At 40.0% G+C, this 21,016-nt stretch overlaps 1 protein-coding gene across 2 annotated transcripts; it reads left to right on the forward strand.

Annotated features, from left to right (window-relative positions):
* The first annotated feature begins 496 nt into the window (after positions 1-496).
* esyt1b (extended synaptotagmin-like protein 1b) lies at positions 497-20,727 on the forward strand. 2 transcript variants are annotated; one of them, XM_088423324.1, is made up of 53 exons: positions 497-630; positions 731-1,140; positions 2,955-2,996; positions 4,395-4,529; positions 4,599-4,672; positions 4,756-4,828; positions 4,908-4,997; positions 5,168-5,223; positions 6,041-6,161; positions 6,230-6,406; positions 6,588-6,670; positions 6,837-6,885; positions 7,303-7,392; positions 7,462-7,557; positions 7,894-7,965; positions 8,047-8,133; positions 8,284-8,433; positions 8,535-8,645; positions 8,721-8,897; positions 8,969-9,054; positions 9,269-9,317; positions 9,434-9,523; positions 9,621-9,716; positions 9,806-9,877; positions 9,960-10,046; positions 10,554-10,700; positions 10,775-10,884; positions 10,967-11,141; positions 11,371-11,547; positions 11,803-11,885; positions 11,943-11,991; positions 12,069-12,158; positions 12,307-12,402; positions 12,772-12,843; positions 13,047-13,133; positions 13,205-13,351; positions 13,775-13,887; positions 13,964-14,051; positions 14,123-14,220; positions 14,307-14,391; positions 14,794-14,970; positions 15,244-15,326; positions 15,412-15,460; positions 15,548-15,637; positions 16,429-16,524; positions 17,420-17,491; positions 17,586-17,672; positions 17,876-18,022; positions 18,101-18,249; positions 19,148-19,279; positions 19,363-19,465; positions 19,558-19,607; positions 20,226-20,727. In XM_088423324.1, exons 2-53 carry the CDS (start codon positions 781-783, stop codon positions 20,251-20,253), a joined length of 5,403 nt encoding a protein of 1,800 aa, XP_088279450.1. In that variant the 5' UTR covers positions 497-630; positions 731-780; the 3' UTR covers positions 20,254-20,727. The 2 variants fall into 2 exon arrangements, with proteins under 2 accessions (XP_088279450.1, XP_088279451.1); XM_088423325.1 differs by having other exon boundaries at positions 524-1,140.
* The last annotated feature ends 289 nt before the right edge of the window (positions 20,728-21,016 follow it).

Genomic DNA, 21,016 nt, shown 5'->3' on the forward strand with positions numbered 1-21,016 from the left:
CTTCTGTCTGAAGTTATATGCACAAGTACAAAATAAATAGTGTGATCACCAAGAGTAAAGCGTTCTTTGCCATCTCTTTACTTTTGAGGTTGAAGGGCGGAGTCGAATTGTACAAACTTTGTAGAGTGCCTGCCTTCTAGTTTCACTGGAGCACGACATCCGTGCACATCTTTTTATTTACAGACTATGGGGATTACATTTGAATTAACGTAAACGACACAGGTCTGCATAATGCTTACGAGGTGCCTTGCCAAAAATATTTGTTTCAACTCAAAGTTAGGCAGGCAAACAATGCATAACAAAGTTATGCACGAAGTCGAGAATTTTAATATCGAGTGTTACCGTAAATATGCACAGTTAAAAGTCTACGAATTGTAGCAGTTGAGGCAAATGGGTTGATCGTAATTTCGTCCGGTAGCGGCAGCAAAAGAAGTCAATGATGCATATTTGTTCCAGTGGGCGTGTTTTCATTGCGATAACGGGACTGGTGAAGAAAGAGAAGCTGAACTCCGAGCTGCAAGCTTCTTATGCAAAACCAACCGCAAAACCACCTCAACCAGGAGGATTTAGCAATCGCGTTAAAGATGCGGTTCGAACCTTAAATTTATTACGGCGAGGATTCGTGTATAGGTACTTTAGTTTTACTTGAACGGTAGCAATTGTCGCTTTGAGATAAATGTCGGCGTAAGTCACCATAAAGACGCTCTTTAACGACTTTATTTTTCTCCAGACTTTGTTTACAAAGGCATTCATCTGGTTGTTCGGAGACGCTCAAGGATAATGCAGAGCGATAAATCGGAGCCGAAAGTCGCCGAGGATTCGGGCCCGGACATGCCCGAGATGAACGCGTCGAGTCACGGCAACGAAGTGCAGCCTCTCCCCCGGGCCAAGGGGATTAACGCCGTGGCGGTTCTATGGACTTTTGGCAAGTGTATAGGCGCTTTGCTTCCAGTCTACCTGGCCGGCTACTACCGGGTCAGTACCAGCATACTGGTGTGCGGTATGATGGTGTACACGGGATGGAAGCACGCTCGGGAGGCCAAAGAAGAGAGACTCAGGTCGGCCATGCAGCTGCACGGGGACGAACAGGAACTCGGCAGCTCCAAAATGTCCAAAATAAAGAGAGATCTACCTGCGTGGGTAAGACGTGCCCCCCTCCCTCACATATGCACACATTAGCTCGATTGAAATGCACGACATGCAGCAGCACACCAAAGAGACGCTATGCAATGAAAACATTCAAGTCATCCTCGCAGGATTTGACTTTTGTATGGAATACCGTTTGATACTTGTTGGCAACATCACTTTTATTTTAGAAGCTAGTGTGTAAAAGGGAACCCATTTTGTCTGTCAGTGCATCCTGACAGCGTTAGCCCAAAATGGACATGCAGTTTGCCACAAGTTCTTCTGAGAGGCCACACCCAGCTGAGTGAGGTCCCTGTGGAAACTTGCTGTCTGAGTGGTTTTCCCAGATGGTGTTGGCAAACAGACAGAAATGCATCAAGCAAACTAAGAAATGGACGACTGTCTACACACTGAGGCTCCAAATTAAATGCATAGCATGAAATACTGCACAGAGGGGGGAAACACGGTTAACCAAGCAGTCCTTTAAGGAACAATAAATTAAATTACTCTGTGATCAGATGCATTTACTTACATTCCATTCAACTGATTTTTTATGTAGATACACTGATTTATTAAACCTGTTTAAAAGAAGTACTGCAGCAAAATTATGTTTTCTGACAGTTCGTCACCAGTCACTACATAAGACACACTTTAATTTGCAATGCATTATACTGAAACGCGATTGTAATACTGTTTGCCTTTATTATTTCATCCATCTATCCATTGTTTTAATTGTGCTGTGTTTATTGTCGCGTGTGAGCTGGAGCTACCCAACACAGCAAGCTTTAGGCTAACCTTGAAGCCTTTACCTCAAAACTGAGGCAGATATGTTAACCACTGTAACATTGTGCTTTTCTATCCAAATTATTGCATACAATTTTGTATATTTAATGTCAACACTAAAGCCAAGCACCGTACCTTCAAAGTAGAACCAACATTGTATGAATTCATATGAGCAGTGGTTCTCAAATGGATTCTACATGAAGGGACATCAGGTTATGTGAGTTTCTGCAGGTATCAGTGAATCTAATTTTATACTGACATGAAGGAAACACTTGAGTTTTCTTTTCAAATTAAGAGCAAATTAATCGAAACATGAAGCAACAATGCTGAATTGTGTTAAGTGAGTCATTTCCAAAACGTCCTGATCCTTTACTTTAATTTTTATTTGGATTGGAATTGGCATTGGTGATGCAATTTTCCAGCAGATGAACCTCAAATAAAACATGAGGGTGTTTCATATTCTATCTACCGGAGTTTCAGGCTAAAACACAGTAGAAATGTAGTTGCCAAGTCTAATAAAGGACACACAAAAGGCACAGCACTCTGCTGTAATCTGAAGGTCGACCTAGAAGTTTTTTTTTTTTTCTTCAACAATGATATGTTCTGTGTGGCTGCAGTAGTCTAAACACAGCATTCATTTTTATCTATTACGGGGGCGACTATTTAAGCACTTGCTGTAATGTGAAAATGACATCACAGTTGCTCAGAGAACGGCCAATCACAACTTACTTCTTTTGTGAGCTTGGTTGGTCATGTGACATTCGCAAGTTGACCCATGATTGGTCATTACCTGAGCAACTGTGATGTCATTTTAAGTTGACAAGTGGCAAAACAGGTAAAACCTACCTCAGATGGGTAAAATCAGATATACTGTATTTTGATGCTTGATTACTTTTTTATAAATGCAATATTGATCTGAATGCTGTGGTAAGATTATTTGTAATAAAAAGTTCAGAAGCACTACTTATTACATTACAAACCCCATAAAGTTGATCTTTTTGACACAGCTCCATTATTTAACTGCGCTTTTGTTTTCTGCACCACAGGTGAACTTTCCGGACGTTGAGAAAGTCGAATGGCTGAATAAGGTAAAAATAATCTTGTCTGTTCGACCTTTTATTAAAGCGTACGCGGGATCAAACACAGCTGCTGTGTTGACTGACGCTTCTGCATGGACATGTGACGCTTACTCATGGCTGCAGCCATGTTGCAGGCAGCGGAGACAACACCCCCATCTTGTTGTGGCAGCCACACAGTCTGCAATACAGTATTCGTGCCAGTCAACCCACTCAACATTTCCACTTTACTGCGGCTCTGCTCACAGGAAGAGGAGGAGCAGCCCCCCACATGAAGAAACAGAAACAGCTGGCTTAGTCAAAATGCCCTCCCTCCTCTCATTTGTACTCGGCTTGCTTAAAAAGTCATGGAAAATAACATCAAACACGCTTAATAGCGTCACAAGATCTCCCAGACAAACAAAGTGGGGTTTTGAGTCTGCTGCTAGGACCTTGGAGCTTCCACGTGAGCGGGCATCTGATGAGTCATTCTCCACTTATGCCAGTTGTTGGCAACCTTTGATAAAATTACACAGGCGGACACACAACCTAATCTGTGCGCCTGCTTCTCATTCTTTCGCCCGTGGGACTAGAATTTGTTTTCATGGCGACTGAGTCTACGAAAAAAAAAAAAAAACTGTTGAAAAGCTGAGCCATGTTGTTCACAAGGAGTCAGCTGCTCATTTAATACAAAGGACACACACAATTTACAGTTAAAAAGTACATAATATACCCCTATGTTTTGTTGCATCACATACTTTGTCGTTGAAAGTTCTTTATTGTACTTGATAGCCAATAACTGAGGATTGAAAATATATATATTGCGTCGTTCTGACTTGCTGTACTCTTACGTAAAGACGATCTAGTCTATAGGAAGTTTGCTTAAAAAAGATGTACGCTGACTAGTTGAGTTGACTTAGTTGAGTGATTTTTTTTTCAGTGTTGTCATATGAATTGATAAAAATACAATTTTGCTTAAATGTTAGGAGTATACGCACTTTTGTATGTTAATTTAATATAAAGGTCATTTGTACTCAGTCACATTAGCTTAGTCAAATAGTGGGACGGGCCCCGCTGGGCGTGTGCGAGGAAATACTGGGGGGCGCGGATGATCCCAGGGAAAATGCTTTGTTTTTGAAGTGTTATTGCAATAAAGTAAGGATTGACATATTTTTTTTTCTGCTTTGGACTAACATGTAACTTGTATAAAGGCTGTAAAAAAGTAGTTAAGTTGTTAAAAGTTTGCAGTATTTATATTTTTTGTTTATATTGTGAATGTTAAAAAGGATACAGTTTTAGATATACATATACAATTTTATGCATATTAATCTTATTTATAGTCAGTACGACTTGTGGGGGGTGCAATTTTGTTTTCTCTTTCCTAGGGGGAAGATGAATGGCTAATTCCATGTTGCTGTGTTGTTTTTGTAGGTCCTGCAGCAGGTGTGGCCTTTTGTGGGCCAGTACCTTGAGAAGCTCCTAGTGGAAACCATTGCACCATCCATCCGAGGCTCAAGCAGCCACCTCCAGACGCTCAGCTTCACCAAAGTAGACATGGGAGACAAGGTGACGTCATGCTTTGATACTATTTCGACCTTAACTTGGCGAGCTAACACATGGTGTGTTTTCCTACAGGCCATGAAGGTGGTAGGAATCAAGGCGCACACAGAAAATGACAAAGGACAGGTCCTGCTTGATCTTTACATCAGGTAAAATCTTACAACCGCCCTCTTGGCAATTTTTCATCACGTTTTGAAATGCAAAAAAAAATGTGGGTTGCATTTCCTCCTAGCTATGTTGGCAATGTAGAGATCAACGTAGAAGTAAAGAGATACTTCTGCAAAGCTGGAGTCAAGGGAATACAAGTGAGTCATCATCATCTTGATCATATGAAGGACGGAATCGCTCTGCCATCAGATTTATTTCCTCTCTGTGTTCACGTAGTTGAACGGGATGATGCGAGTCATTCTGGAGCCTCTGATTGGAGATGTACCCATTGTGGGTGCAGTCACTATGTTCTTCATCCGCAGACCCGTAGGTTGATCTGTCTACATTCACCTTTATTTGTCCTTTTTTTTTCTTGCACATCCCTCCCCTAATACTCCTGTGAGTATTTAGTGTCTCCTATTGTTTGACTAATAGACTTCCATCTTGATTGATTTGCAAAACTTGTTTGTATCTCTCTTATATTTATGTTGTCCCAGAAACTGGATATCAACTGGACTGGATTGACTAATTTGTTGGATATCCCTGGGCTGAAGTGAGTCATGCGCAGATAACTTCAAATTCTTAAATATTAATATATTTATTATATGAAATGAGAAATACCTTTATTCTGCTAAGGAAATTATATCAGATGAATGATATGTTTCTACTGGCAACTAGTTGTTTGAAATTACCTGAGAAAGTGTGTAGCTGCTTCCCTCTTTAAAGAGCTAGTGGCTAAAATGTTTGGATGTCGGGCGCAAAGGATTTCAGCAAGAGATTATTTGTTGAATAATCAAGGCAATGGGAAGACAAATCAAATCGATTCACATTGTAACACACACGACATAATTTATATTTGCAAATTCAAAACAGTTCCCAGATCTCAGGAATTCTACAGATAAAATCAAATGAAGGTACAGTACAGTAAAGTACACTTAAAACCCACTTGTCACATTCTGGTTGAGATTACTCGGTTTAAGGTTGAAAAAGAAAATTGACATTGATAGTCGCTAGTCATTTTGTGGCAGCTCTCTGAAGCTAACTCTGACAGCACTGTTAGCTATTGCTAACTTAAGCTAACACCATAGTTTTGGTTATCTTTAGCATTACAATCATTTTGTATTTTTAAATAGATACAAGACTTATTTAGATAGATAAAAGACATATTTAGCCATTATAAGAAAATTGATAGTTTGTTTATAATTATTTTAATAGCCATAGATTTAGCCATAGCTAACTGTGCTGTCAGCAAAAACAAAAATAGTCACTTTTTACTGCTAAAACAGCGAAATAAGTTTATTGCCGCTTTAAATGATGTTTGTAACATCGTTATAATGCCAATGAAAGGTGTGCTGTGTCTTCTTCTTCAGTGTTATGTCTGACAGCATGATCATGGATGCCATCGCCTCCTTCCTGGTGCTTCCCAACCGTCTGGTCGTCCCCTTGGTTCCAAATCTCCATGTGGCGCATCTTCGTTGCCCTCTGCCCAGGGTAACAATAAGTCACGATTATACAATCCATGTGTCTGGGATCTAACGCTATCATTGCTATCTCCTAAGGGTGTGGTGCGCATCCATCTTGTGGAGGCCCAGAATCTCGCCGCAAAGGACAGCTATGTGAAAGGGGTCATGGCGGGCTTGTCAGACCCCTACGCCATCTTGCGGGTGGGTCCTCAGATGTTCACCTCCCACCATTTTGACAACACAGACTCACCCAAGTGGGGAGAGATGTATGAGGTAAGAATCATTGAGGGCTTATGATTATGCTCAACACTCACTCGCCGGCTTGTCGATCCATTATGGACACATGAAACGGACTTTTTAAGGTTTTGTTTTCATTCGTCCAGTGTGAGTCCACAGTCATTTCCCAACCGTTATGTCAGTATACATTTCTTTGTACGTGTGTCCGATGCACCAGGTGATAGTCCATGAAGTGCCTGGTCAGGAATTGGAGGTGGAGGTTTATGACAAAGATCCGGACCAGGATGATTTTCTGGGCAGGTACATGTGCATCACTCATGTTGCCATGCTGGAATTTGTCTTTGTTTGTTTAATCTCACACATTACAATCACTTGGTGTTGAAAAGATCACATTTATTTGTTCTTCCACAAATCGTATTCACTGATTTGATTTATTAATGTCCACGTTAATTTTTCTTCCACGTAGGACCAAATTGGATTTGGGCATTGTGAAGAAGTCCATAGCTGTTGATAATGTAAGAATTTTTTTTTTTTTTGTTTTCTCATCATTTTGGGACATTCAGCCATCACCCAAATCAATCAAAGGGTAGAAGAATTAAACCATATATTGAAAGCTTGTTTGCACATTTGTAGAAACTTCAGCAAATTGAAAATATTAAGTAGGACAATTTTGATAAGTTCATATCTTATGTTTTAAGAAAGCATGCAAACAAATGTAAATCATTTATATATTTAAATGTGTATTAGCTCAGTTGTAGTTGACACGATTAGATAAGTATCAAACTAAGAATATCTTTATAAGTGTAATAAGCAATATACTTGTCGTTATATTCCTGAGCAAACTCTGGGTAATGAATGTTTTTAAACATATTTATCGCTAATATTTTCATCACCTTGCGTGAAGTGGTCTCATTATGTTCTTGTGTCCTCAGTGGTTCCCTTTGAAGGATACTCCTTCAGGTCGGGTTCACCTCAGGCTCGAGTGGTTGGCCTTGATGCCGACCACCGATCGACTCGAACAGGTGTGCCTCCCTTTTGCACTATACTATATGCAGGAAAGAAACATTCACCGAAAGTCTCTACCCTTTCAGATCCTGAAGAGGAATGAGAGCGTGACCAGTAAAACGGCCGACCCGCCCTCCTCGGCCATTCTGGTGGTGTATCTTGACAAGGCTGAAGCGCTTCCAGTGAGTCGACCAGCTCACCGTTGCTTCCTGCGCGGTTACAATGACACCGCTCTTTGCCATCTGTCTCGCTTTCCACACAGTTGTTCCGTGGCCTCTAACCCCGCTCGCACGCACCATCTAATGTGGCTATTTTTATCCCCTCCCCCCATGACAAAATCTGTGTAACTTCTTGTGGTCTGAATGTAGCTGCGTGCCTCCTTAGATGTGACTCATGGTATGCTTGTTTCCTGTATACTGAGTTGCTGGTGAATTTCCAGACTTTTTTTTCAAATGCTTCTCTGCCACAGCTCACATGCTCTATTGTTTATTCTAAATTTCTTCTGCATTTCTTTGTAGATGAAAAAGGGGAATAAAGAGCCCAACCCGATGGTGCAATTATCTGTGCAGGACATCACAAGGGAGAGCAAGGTTGATCGAAATGACATATATCATGTCTCCTTTATTGGTCCTATATCTGTAACCACCGTTTCTCTTTATTACTATTTGAAGACATGTTGCACAACTGTCAATCCAGAATGGGAAGAAGCATTTACCTTTTTTATCCAGGACCCACGCAAGCAGGATATTGACATTCAGGTAACCTTTCATAGACTCTTTTATCCTTACATTATTGCACAATGTAATAATAGCCAATGCTAATGTTTTTGATGCCCAAATGTATGATGACCTCCGTCACGACCCTTATCATTCAGAATGGTTGAAAATTGTCTTTGAACTGGGAAACAGGTGAAAGATGTCGACCGTGTGCAGACATTGGGCAGTCTGACCATCCCCCTCTCTCGTGTCTTGTCCACTTCTGGCCTCGCTCTCGACCAGTGGTTCCAGTTGGACAACTCTGGCTCAGCCAGTCGCATTTATATCAACGCCGTTCTCAGGGTAAATTGCAATACGTGGTGGAATTATGCAAATGAAGTTGTGAACATGGAAACCAGGTCTAAGAATTTTTCCGCGTTTCATTTTTCTTCCACGCGTTATAGATGCTGTGGCTAGATGAGGAGCATATCTCAGCTGATGTCTCGTCAAACCTGGAATCTGGAGTCAAACAGTTGCCCCAGGAGACCTCTCCCCACTCCAGCTTTGCCACAGAGGTACATTCTCCACATGGTCCTACACCCCAATTTCTTACCCTTATTGGACTAGTTCTGATTCATTTCTGATCGCAGGGGCTGCTTAGAATCCACCTGCTGGCTGGACAGAATCTTGTTCCCAAGGACAACATGATGGGGGGCATGGTGAAAGGCAAGAGTGACCCCTATGTCAAAATCAACATAGGTGGGGAAACTTTCACAAGTGAAGCCATCAAAGCCAATCTAAACCCCACCTGGAATGAGATGTATGAGGTAATAAATGCCTGTAATCAGTCAAAGGATCCCGATATATTCACATAAAATCACCATTATTACCCCTTTAGGTGATTTTGACACAGTTGCCTGGTCAGGAGCTTCATCTGGAGGTGTTTGATAAAGACATGGACATGACGGATGATTTCATGGGCAGGTAGCTCCATTTATATGTGTTCTTGCACATTAACATATTCACTGCCAGCCCAGTAAAAATTGATCTTTGACATCTATAGGCGTCAATGGCAGCGAAAGAGTTAACAGTCACTGCTAACCCCCTAAAAAATGGATCTTTGACATCTTTAGCTGTCAATGACAGTGAATAACTTAATTGACTAATTTCGGGTGCAAACTTTTGTCTCCAAATACAGACTGAAGATCAACCTGAAGGACATCATTGAGTCTCAGTACATTGATCAGGTATGAAAACACAAGCAAACATTATTTATTGTTTTTTGTTTTGTTTTTTGTGCTTGGAACTAGAAACAAGTTCTTTCCGACTGTTTTTTGTTCATATGTGTGTGTTCATATATCAGTGGTACACTCTCAATGATGTCAAGTCCGGTCGGGTTCACCTGGTACTGGAATGGGTTCCAACAGTGTCTGAAGCAGACCAAGTGGATCAGGTTGGTAGATTAACAGAAATGGTGCTATAATGATAATAATAATAATGATCATAATAAAGTGGTGATCCTTTACTGTAACTATCTTTTGTGTCTTTAGGTCCTTCAGTTCTATTCCAGGCAGTCCTTCCAGAACAAAGCGGTTCCATCAGCTGGCCTTCTGTTTGTTTTCATCGAACAGGCAGACGGTTTACCTGTAGGTTTATTTGAGCGTGGGACAATGAAGGAAAATGGAACAGTATAAATACACACATTTATTATCACTCATGATTTCTACGTTAATAGGTGAAGAAGAGTGGAAAGGAGCCAAAAGTAGGAGCAGAGATCGTTCTTGGCAAAATGGCCCGCAAAACTACTGTGAGACTTTCCTCCCCTTTAAATTGCTATCAAGACCACAATCATAACCATTTAATGACATCCTCTTCCATCTCAACTGCAGGTGTGTGATCGCTCTGTATCACCCGAATGGAATGAAGCGTTCTGCTTCTTGGTCCGAGACCCCAGAGAGGATATTCTTCTGGTCAAGGTAGTCACAAAGACTATAAACATTGTATACATGTAGTAGTTGTGGTCAGATGAGTTAAAAACAGAATTCTAATTATAATGCCTGCATTTAATCACGTGACTATTTTCAGCACTTCGTCCATGTGAAAGGGGAACTTGTGGTGACAATGCAGTTATTAAATTTAAAGTGATAAGACATTTTTCTGCAACATTTTCCATCCATCCATCCATTTTCTATGGCCGCTTATCCTCACTAGGGTTGCTGGTGTCTATCCCAGCTGTCTTCGGGCAGTAGGCGGGGGATTCCACAAACTGCTTGCTGGAAAAATGGTTTTGCTAATCTGATCACATTCCTTTCTCACATTCTCTGAAATACTGTTGAGAGAACGCTAGTCAATTTTTTTTTTCATTTTATGTATTTTTTTTTAATTTTATTAAATTACTTTTAAATTAGTTTTTAGATCTGGTTTGTTAGTTTATACTAGTTTTATTCTTTAATGCTCAAGTGCTAATGCTTGTATTTCTCCAGCTCTCCCACAGCTGGACATTGCCCATGGGCTCCTTAGTGGTTCCTATCAAAGAGCTGCTCGCTGAGCCAGAGCTGGTCCTGGATCAGTGGTTCCATCTGGACGGTGCCTCCCCCGAGAGTCAGATTCTTCTCCGGGCTGAACTCAAGGTAGGAGAGGATTCATTCGGATAAGTCCTCTAAATTTGAAGCTGTTAAAATTTCATATTGTTTTTCCAACGCAGATGCTGATACCAAGCAAATGTCCCCGTGCCAGTGGTCAGGCTACGGTCAGTTTGAAAGACTCAAACCGTTTTCCCGATCAGCAGAAACGTGAGGGGGCTGTGATCCAAAAGTGAGCTTCAGTTTTACCCAAGTAAACTTGTCACAGATCTTATTTTTCTTTTTTGAATCTAATACTACGTTTGTTTTTTTAGGTCAAGTTCAGTGGATGCTCCTGTAGAAACTCTTATCCCACAGGTAATGATGCCTGAAGTGGTTGATTCAACGACACCTGTAGATGATGTGACAAAAGATACAAAAGAAGAAGAATCATGTCCTGCTGTGGTGAAACCGCCTCATACTTCACCAGACCTTAGCTTTGCCAATGAGGTAATTAGACCATTTTTTTTGCCTGTTGAATTTTGTCTTTGTGTCAAATATTCCTTTATGGACCCAATTGAATTATTCATTTCTGGACTCAATTGATGGAAGCATGTCTTTCATTATTATCCAAATTATACCAGTTATGCCCTATTTACTCACTTTTGTCTGTTTGTCTAGTTTGTGAAAGCAACAATAGCCTCCAGCACGTGTGCAATACCCTTCCTTCTCCTTGTAGGGGCTCATGAGAATCGTCCTCCTTGAGGCTCAGGATTTGGTCGCCAAGGACAATCTCTTGGGGGGTATAAAGAAGGGCAAGAGTGACCCCTATGCAAAGATCACCGTTGGAGAGTCCACATTTCAAAGCAACGTTGTCAAGGAGACACTCGACCCTGTTTGGAATGAGATGTATCAGGTGCTTAGCATCATTTTAGATCAAATAAGGTTATGGACAGATCGATAACTACTTGAATTGTTTGTAATTATTGTAGCAGTGATTGTGAACAATTGCTCTCTGAAATCAGCAGAGCACTTACGAGGCATTGCCTTTTCAAACCATTATTGTTCGGTCATGTCATGTGTACTGTATAAACACAGCTTACAAAATCAAGAGAGTTCCTTCCTTTATATGGGACAGTATTGTACAGTTTTCCTTTATGGGTTTCAACAGGTGGTGATGAGGCCTCAGTCTGGACAGGATGTCCATGTGGAGCTGTATGATAAAGACATGGACAAAGATGACTTTTTAGGAAGGTAAGCATGCAACGAATGACACGCCCTCACAAACACTCAACCACTTTTTGTCAACAGGTTTCACATTAGTATGGCAGACATCATAAGCTCCCAGTACACAGATCAGGTAAGTAGACATCAAGCCTGCATGTTTAACACAGCTCATTTGTTTTTTGGTCAATAAATGTCTTCTTTTTTTTTCAGTGGTACACTCTGAATGATGTTAAGTCTGGTCGTGTCCATCTCATACTGGAGTGGGTCCAAACGGTGTCCCATAGTAGCACCCTGGACAAAGTAAGAATATCAAGCAAGTGCTCATATTGCGCAAAAAACCACAAATACATGTTTTATATTTGCTATGCGTTCATTAATTTTTACTGACCAATATTATACTATGCTATGCTCTACTATACTGTTCTGTTTCTGTCTGTATATGTGTCAGGTGATGCAACTGCAGTCTTTGCAGTCATACAAGAACAAGACTGTTCCCTCTGCAGCTCTGCTCTTTGTTTATATAGACAGAGCACACTCATTGCCTGTAAGTCACTTCTTTACTTATGACAAAGAGCAAATTTGACAAGCAGCTCCTTCAGATAAGATACCCTCTGTTGATCTCTTAGTGGAAATTCGGGTGTTTGTTAGAGCAGTCAAAAATATGGGAAATTATAAAAAAATATGTGAAAAATAAGAATAAAAAAGAAAAAAGAAAAACAAATATATATGACCCACACCTACTCTCAATTTGTCCCCTGTGGATACCCACATTCATGATTTCCCCCCCAAATGCATTTCAGTTTGCAATGTAATTTGAGTTTATTTGTGATTTCTACAGCAAGAAATGGTTATGTTGCTGCCTACAAGTCAATGTTTTCTTTGAATGATAATGTCATTTGTTTTTTGTGTCCAGTTTAAGAAAAGTGGAAAGGAGCCAAAGGCTGGTGCTGAGCTTGTTTTTGGTAACACAACCTTCAAAACTAAGGTATGGCAAGTCATATATTTTTACTAGTTTATTTTTTCCTAATCAGGACTTTTAAATTGCAGTATTTAAGTGACACGGCTAAGTTTACCATAGTTATTTTTCATAGAATTTGATGGGACAAATAGCGAGGCAGAATACGCTCGCACAAGTAAGCTAATTATAGGGAGTTAATACATTAATGGTTTGACCTCTCCTGTATGAAGGTCTGCGATCGCACAAGGTCCCCTGTGTGGAATGAGGCTTTCTATTTCTTGGTTCATAACCCTACTGAGGAGATGCTCATCATCAAGGTAATTGCTCACAGTTTGTCAGACTCATACAGTTTCTTTCTAAGTGTAATATGGGGATATTCTTTGTGAAGTTATCCAGTGCTTGGGACCAGCCAATGGGTTCGCTGGTGCTTCCTGTGAAAGAGCTGCTGTCTGAACCTCAGCTGGTTCTGGATCAGTGGTTGCCTCTGGATGGAGCTTTGCCTGAAAGTGAGATCCTATTGAGGGCTGAACTCAAGGTGGGTAGAAGGACATAACATCATAGCCTATCAACCTTTATCATCATTTATTTAGTAATAGTTTTAATGCTTCAAAACAAGAAAAAGCACACACATTTAGCCATATATATGGAATATTAGGGCCAAGTGGTAAGGGGTGATCTATCAGATTTAGTAAGTAAAGTTAACAGTTAGCTCCTTTGCTTAACATTGTACGCTTTTATATTGTTTTTATTGTTTATACGTTTTATATGGTTGTACATTATCATAAGTGACACCATTTTTTGCCAAGCTTTTTTTTCTACAGCTCATCAATAAAATACACGTAGAGATACCAGTTTCATTATAGTTTCAAAATGTAATCAATCAAATGCATATGGTACCACACTGTTTCGTGCTTAATATTGTAGCTGTTTTTAACACAGACAATTTCTTTGTGTAAAGATATTGAACTCGAGGATGACTGAAGCCCCACAGCCTTGCGGTCCCGCTTCGAAGAAGACTGTCCTGGCCGCCACTGAGAAGGATGAAGATCGCTCTAGGCTGCCATTAGATGAGTGAGTGTTATGTTGCGCACTGCACGTGTCAAAAACAAAGAACACCTTACTTATCAGTAGGAGTGCATTTTCTCAGTCCTGTTACAGTAACGAGTCAGGTGAAGAACCCAGAAGCAGCAGATGATGATGCGCAGCCCTTCGCAGTTCAAGCCCCTGAAGCTGCGGTGAGTCTGAGCACTTTATTTCTAAGGTCTGTTTGGTTTCACCTTCATACTTGATACATTCAATGTCTCAGTTGCTGGAGGATCAAGCAGATGCAGAAGATCATCAAACACAGTCAGACCCTCAAGTTCACACAGAGGACATCGAGATAGAGAATTTGATGGCAGAGGAGTAAGTTTGTGACATACTGTCTTTGATTCATCACCATTATTTGAACACACAAGCACATTCATGTGTGTGTGTGTGTGTGTTTGCAGTGTTGATCCACCAGCTGAGCCCTTAAAGTCCAAAGATGATGTTTCTCCACAGCACACAAGCCCCAGCCAGGACTTTGGCACTGAGGTGGGTCTTGTGTGGATCTTAGTATTTGTCTTTAAGTCTTCAACCTTTAGTTTCAACCATCAGGAGGAATAGTGCTGTTTTCCTTTGTCTATCGCCAAATAATTATCATTATTTGAATATAATTGTCTATCCAGTTTGTCCTAGACTCCCTCAAACACAGAGTGTTCGTCAGGTAAACTTGGCAAAGAGTTTGCTATATTAGCATCTTTGTTGCTATCATTACAGCAGCTCGGGTGCTTTACATTTATGTGGTAGGCTTAACTTGACCTATTTCTGTGCCAAATGCAACAGCAGCCAATCAGTGTAAATATAAATATAAATATATGACTAATTCCCAGTAATGTATATCTAATCATATACGTCTTATATCTGACTGCTGCGGACTTACCTGACATGTTGCAGGGGTTGCTTAGGATTCACCTGCTGGAGGCTCAGAATCTGGTTGCCAAGGACAACCTGATGGGGGGCATGGTGAAGGGAAAGAGTGACCCGTATGTCAAGATCAGTGTTGGAGCGGTTACATTCAAGAGCCATGTTGTCAAGGAGAATCTCAACCCCACGTGGAACGAAATGTATGAGGTAAAGGCGGTTAAAGTGTTGCGTAACGAAGCCTCTTAAATTCTCTGTATGCGTTTGTCAGGTACGGCTATAAAGTTCCTTGGTCAATTTGACCCATTACCCCGAAAGGGGGATCAAAATAATCTTTCATTGAGGCAGTTTGGCCTTTTACATTGTGTTTCCTTTCACTAATTTCACCTGATGTTGAGTTCATACTTTGCATCAGTAGCGTTTATAGCATACACAATCTTTCACTCATTGTTTGTGTTCTTTTTTTCTGTTTGCCTTCAACAGGTTGTTTTAGGCAGCCACAGTGTCCCGGAAATTAAACTTGAAGCGTTTGATAAAGATTTAGATTCTGATGACTTCCTGGGCAGGTTTGTGTCATTTGTAATAAATTATATTACAGCAGATAAAAACTGATTTTTATTTATTTATTTTTTTTTATGTCTCGTGTCTTAGGTTCAGTATTAAATTGGGTGAGGTCATCAGGTCTCAGTACATAGATCAGGTTTGTCAGTTTGTTTGTTTGTTTTTTCACAAATCCATTATTTTTCTTTTGTTTTGCCTCATTAGATAACATAAGTATTTTTTGCAGTGGTACACTTTGAATGATGTGAAGTCAGGGCGACTTCATTTGATCCTGGAGTGGGTTCCTACACTTTCGCGTGCAGTCCAACTTGATCAGGTTTGTTTACATTTCTTGTTTACAAAGAGATGAGAGTCATCAGCAAAGATGATGACATTTAAAATGTAGTCTGTGATCACATCATTAGATATAGCTACACAATCTAACCACTTTCAACAAAAGCTTGCGTGTATCGGTAATTCTGCCCCAGCAAAGATAAGAATGCTCAATTCAATTTTTGGCTTTCAGAGCGGTAGTAAAACATTCACTGCTAGGCTAGTTAAAATCAGGTTTTGATTGATTTAACTGCCCATTTAAAGATGATCTGTTAACGTTTATAGCCATCAATGGTCTTGAATGAGTTAAATGAAACTTTATTGGGCAAAAAAGTATTTGCTCAAACACCGTGACTCAATTAATCGTCCTGTTTTTTGTTTTTTTTTTACCTTTTGGAGATGTTTTCAGACTAAAACAGTTGTTTTCAGGATGCTGGAAATTCTCACAATATGTCATACACAAATTTTTGAAGAAGAGTACCTGCACTTATTTTTCTCCCACTTAAAGAACTGACTGTCCTTTTTTTGTTCTTATTATTTTGCTTCAATGTTAAATCGACTCAATGGCATGCGTTTCTTATGTACACTTGCTCAGAAATATGTGCTTGCGTCCTTTGCCAAAACTATCATTTTTATTCTTGTGATTGTAAGTTTCAGCTGCATTACATCATACTGATTACACAACTTACAGTTTTGGTCAGCATTTTTTCCCCATAAAGGGAATCAGCCCGCAGGAGTACCAAAGGAAGAATTCATTGAGTGTTTACTTGTTGTTGTTTTGCTTGTGTTGTGAAGGTCCTGCAGCTTCAGTCTCTACAGTCATTTAAGAACAAAGCCATCCCTTCTGCTGCTTTGCTATTTGTCCATTTGGAACGAGCACATGCATTGCCCGTAAGTCACCGGCGGCTTTTCCTCGTCTTATTAATCAAATATCTGTCTTTAACAGGAAACTCAAACATTGGCTGAAAACATGCCAATTTTGTGCTCACTTTTGTGAGAACTAGCATCTGTATGGGAAGTGTATTCTTGTAGTATTATTGTATCTATAGTATAATACAGTATTGTATTTTTTTTTTACTTTGGTAGTGAATTTTTAATGTTTCTCATTTAAGGCTGTCTGAAAATGAGCTTGTGGGGCCGTTTAATGGAAATTCAACTTTTTGGAGCTTTTCATGATGTTACAATGTTAATTGTTAACCCACAAGGTGTTATTTCCTTTGTTGATGCATATCTAAGATTTTGTTGTTTATTGTGCACGTTCAGCACCAGCTCTGCCTGAGTGGAAAAACACATCTTATGAGAAGTATGAAGACCATAGTTTGCCCTCTAACCCCTGTACTGCCTGTGCAAAAGAAAACGGACGGGCACCTTATCTGAGGAGATGCTCACATTTTTACTTTTGGTTTCATTGCGAGGTTGGGAACGAGATTTTGCACATGGTCTGCCAAGTAGAGGCGGGGTTTCAGAGAAAAAGCCGATTCAATTTGTGGTTAGAAATCCAGACACCAAAAAAAAAAAAAAACCTCAAATTTCATATGAATTAGAATTTCCAATGCGCAAAAGATAATAGTTCATTATTTTATATGCATATATTTAACTGTGGAAAGTTCAAAATCTGCTGATGTAGGACCTTGAACTAAACTAACTTAGGCACATTTGCATTGTATATTATATTGTTGTATATGTATGTTAATGTTGTATAATGTCCCTTTTCAAACAAATAAAAGTAAAATATATTATGAATGACTAACGAAGCTTCATAAATAAAACATGTACGTTATTCCAGCTTAAGAAGAGTGGGAAGGAGCCCAAAGCAGGAGCTGAGCTAGTTCTTGGCGACACAACCCACAAAACCCAGGTGAGACTTTTGAAGGGTGATGAGATGTTCCCTGAAACGATTAAACAATCAAAACAATTTTTTTACTGTCTTTTGTTATTGCATATTCGTCAAGGTATGCGACCGCAGCGTCAATCCACAGTGGGGAGAGGATTTTTACTTCCTAGTGCGAGACCCTAAACAACAGATGCTTGTACTCAAGGTAAGGCCGGTTCGTGACCTCAGTGACCGCCATTGTCAGCTGTAGACATCAAATATCCATTTTGAAAGGGAAGTCAACCCCGAAATGAGCCGCACAAGTCCAAGCACCATATTGAATTTGTTTAATATGAATTGAGTAGCAAAATCCACCTGCAATTCTAATATGTTACATTTGCAATCAGAATTCATTTATTTCCATGACAGTTTTCCAGCGGCTGGGATCAGCCCATTGGTTCTCTGGTGGTTAGTGTAAAGGAGCTTCTGGCCCAGCCGCAGCTGGTCATGGACCAGTGGTTCCATCTGGATGGAGCAGCACCTGACAGCCAGGTTCTGCTGAGGCTTGAACTCAAGGTGAGAATGAAAAGAGCACAAGCTCACTAATTCTCTTCTGACCCACATCTAATGTTGCTTGTTTTTGCTCCTCAATAGGTTCTAGAGAGCAAAATGGTGGAAATGATCAGTGATGGGACTCTGCCTTGCACTGATGCCAGTAGCGGATCCGGTAATGGGCAGGTCAAGTTATCGCTTTCTTATGATTCGAGAGGAGGAAAGCTGGTCGTCATTGTACATGCTTGCAGGTACACGGGGATGAGATTTTCATTGCTTAGTGTGTTTTAGTACACTCCTGTTAGGCTGTGGGTTAAATCGACCCATTTGAAAGTTAATGCTGAATGTAATTTTTAAGTTCTTCTGCTGGGTTTCAGTATAATCAACATAAACATTAAGAATGACATTTGGATGTTTTTTTTTTTTTGTAAACTTTTGATAAAAAAGAAAAACCCGGGTCAAAATGACCCATGAATATTATCACTATTTCTGAGGGGAGAAAAAAAGAATCACAAGATTTCTTAGTTATGGAGATTACACACAATAGTTTCTGGGGCTTTTGGATAATTACAAATGACCTTGGGTCAAATTGAGCAGATGAGATAAATGATGGATTGCCCTTGTTACTTCAGGAGGTGGTTTATAATGAAAAAAAGTGAGTTTTTGTCACTTTTGCATAAAAACCCGGAGACATTATTACTTTTCTTGAGAATTGAACACAAATCACAGGTTAAAACACGACACTGGACTTGAATTCTACACATTTCGGATACGTTTAGGTGACTTAATATGTTCCGGGTCAAAGTGACCCCGGGACATTTACATTAATTCCAACACTTTTGATTTTACTTAGATACTAATACTCATTTTGTGATTGAAAATGTGGTGTCTTTTGAGTTGTAATTTCACCCGTAGTTTGGTCACGCAATGCATGATGGGTAACCCCAGATTTGGGTTGCGTTGTACCACATTTTGCAATGACTCCGTGCTATGCTAATAAAGAGATAACACTACCTCGTACTCGTGTTATGTTAAGTAACAAAGAGGAGTGAAAGATATAACAGATAATTTAGCACATATCAACTATCATCAAGTATTCTCAAAGATGGAGTAATACTGCTTTTGTACGTTTCTGTTGTCCGTGCACAGAAGTCTGCTATCCCGCAGCAAGGACGCCGTAGACAGCTACGTCTCCTTAATGCTGCTGCCCGACAAAAGCAAAGGCACCAAGAGGAAGACGGCTGTGAAGAAACGAGATCTCAACCCCGAATTTAATGAAAGGTGCCGAACTAAAGGCTGCTCTCTTTATTCATTTCTTTGCTTGCTGGTCGTCAATTCATCTGATTTTGTCCACTTTCCGACAGGTTTGAGTACAACTTGCCCGTGGAGGACTTGAAGTTGAGGAACCTCAGCGTGTCGGTGAAGAACAACGCGGCCTCGTTCCGAAGTAATGACGTCATTGGACAGGTGATTTCAATTGATTCTACTTTCCTTGTCTGACTATGTTAAAGTAATTAAGTAAATGTGCGCTCAACAAATATGTTGGTCTTTTTGTGTAGGTCCAGATCGGGTTGGCGGAGGTGGAGCTGGTGCCTGGTGTCACTCAGTGGTAAGTGTGCAAATAATTCAAATATATTCTAAACATATCAAGTATTACATAGAAATTCAACGTAAAAAAACTGCCCATCTCCGATGGTGATTTTTATCATTATTATTATTTTGTCCTCCTCATTCTTTTCTTTTTCTTCATACCTCTTCTTTATCTTCTTTTTCCTTCTACATCCTCTACTTCTTCATCCTTCTCTTACTTCTTATTCTACAGTAACTTCTTCCTCTTTTACTTTTTCCTCATACTTCTTTATTCTTCCTGTGTCTTCCTTCTCTTCTTCCTCTTCCTTGTCTCTTCTTTTGTTAATTCTTTCTTCTTCCTCGTCTCTTCTTATTCCCCATACCTTTCCTTCGTCCTTTTCCTTATCCTTTGCATCTTCTTTACGTTGTCCTTCTTCCCTTTCTTCTTCCTCTTCCATGTTGTCTTCTTTCTTTTCTTCCTCTTCATACTCCTTCCTCTTTCCTTTCCTTTTTTCTCTTCCTTCTTCTTCCTCTTACTTCCATTCATCTCTTCCTTCTTTTCTTCTTTCAAACTGGTGAGTAAGGTGAAGATTCCAATATCACTGTTTCGATGCTGCCTTTGTAAACAATGAACTCACCAAATACGATCTCGTTTCAGGTTCATTCTGAGACATGATGCTGAGTAAAGGAACATCCTGATGATGCCATGGCTCAAACGTGGCACAGCTGCAGCTTACACTTGATGCCTTCTCCTTTCTTATAACAGATGGCGCTCCAGCAGGCTCACCCCAGCCTAGAGCTCATTGTGCTAACTTTTGCTTTATAAGTAGGAAGCACTTGAAACGCTCATATAATACAGCCATCACGTTCTAGGTACAGACTCAAAGAATGAAGAAATGAAGAAAAAAATGAAGGCTTCTAAATGTGTTTCTGTATGCAGAGCAGATGCAACTTTACACTTTTTTTTGTATCACTTATAATGCCACATCAGTATTAGGGATCTGCAGCACCTTGCTTGCTTGTGTTTGACCTTCCAATATATTTTTTATAAGATTGCTTTTTTTTTTTTGCATCATCTGTTTGAGTTTTGTATATTTGCAATGATTACACAAGTGTTTTCTGTATCGGAAGATGGACATTAAAATATGTTGCGCATCCCATTTGTGGCGTTTGATTTTTAGACACAGTGACTGGACACACCAGGTACACTACACCTGAGACCAAGGGGGGAAAAAAAAGACCAAAGGAGGCATAAACTGTGATGCTAATACTGTATATACGGTCACTCAATAACCCCAATCCCCCTCACCCCCTCTAGAAAAAGTATATTGGAGATTTATCAGCGTTTTTTAAACATGTTTCAGCATGTGAAAAAATGTAAATTCTAACATTTAAATGGGTGTCAATTGTACATGGGCAATAGAGGTCGGGCTGCTTCAAAACAAAATG

This window comes from Hippichthys cyanospilos, chromosome 9, assembly GCF_059441005.1.
Source record: "Hippichthys cyanospilos isolate Australia breed blue-spotted pipefish chromosome 9, RoL_Hcya_1.0, whole genome shotgun sequence".
Lineage (NCBI taxonomy): Eukaryota > Metazoa > Chordata > Actinopteri > Syngnathiformes > Syngnathidae > Hippichthys > Hippichthys cyanospilos.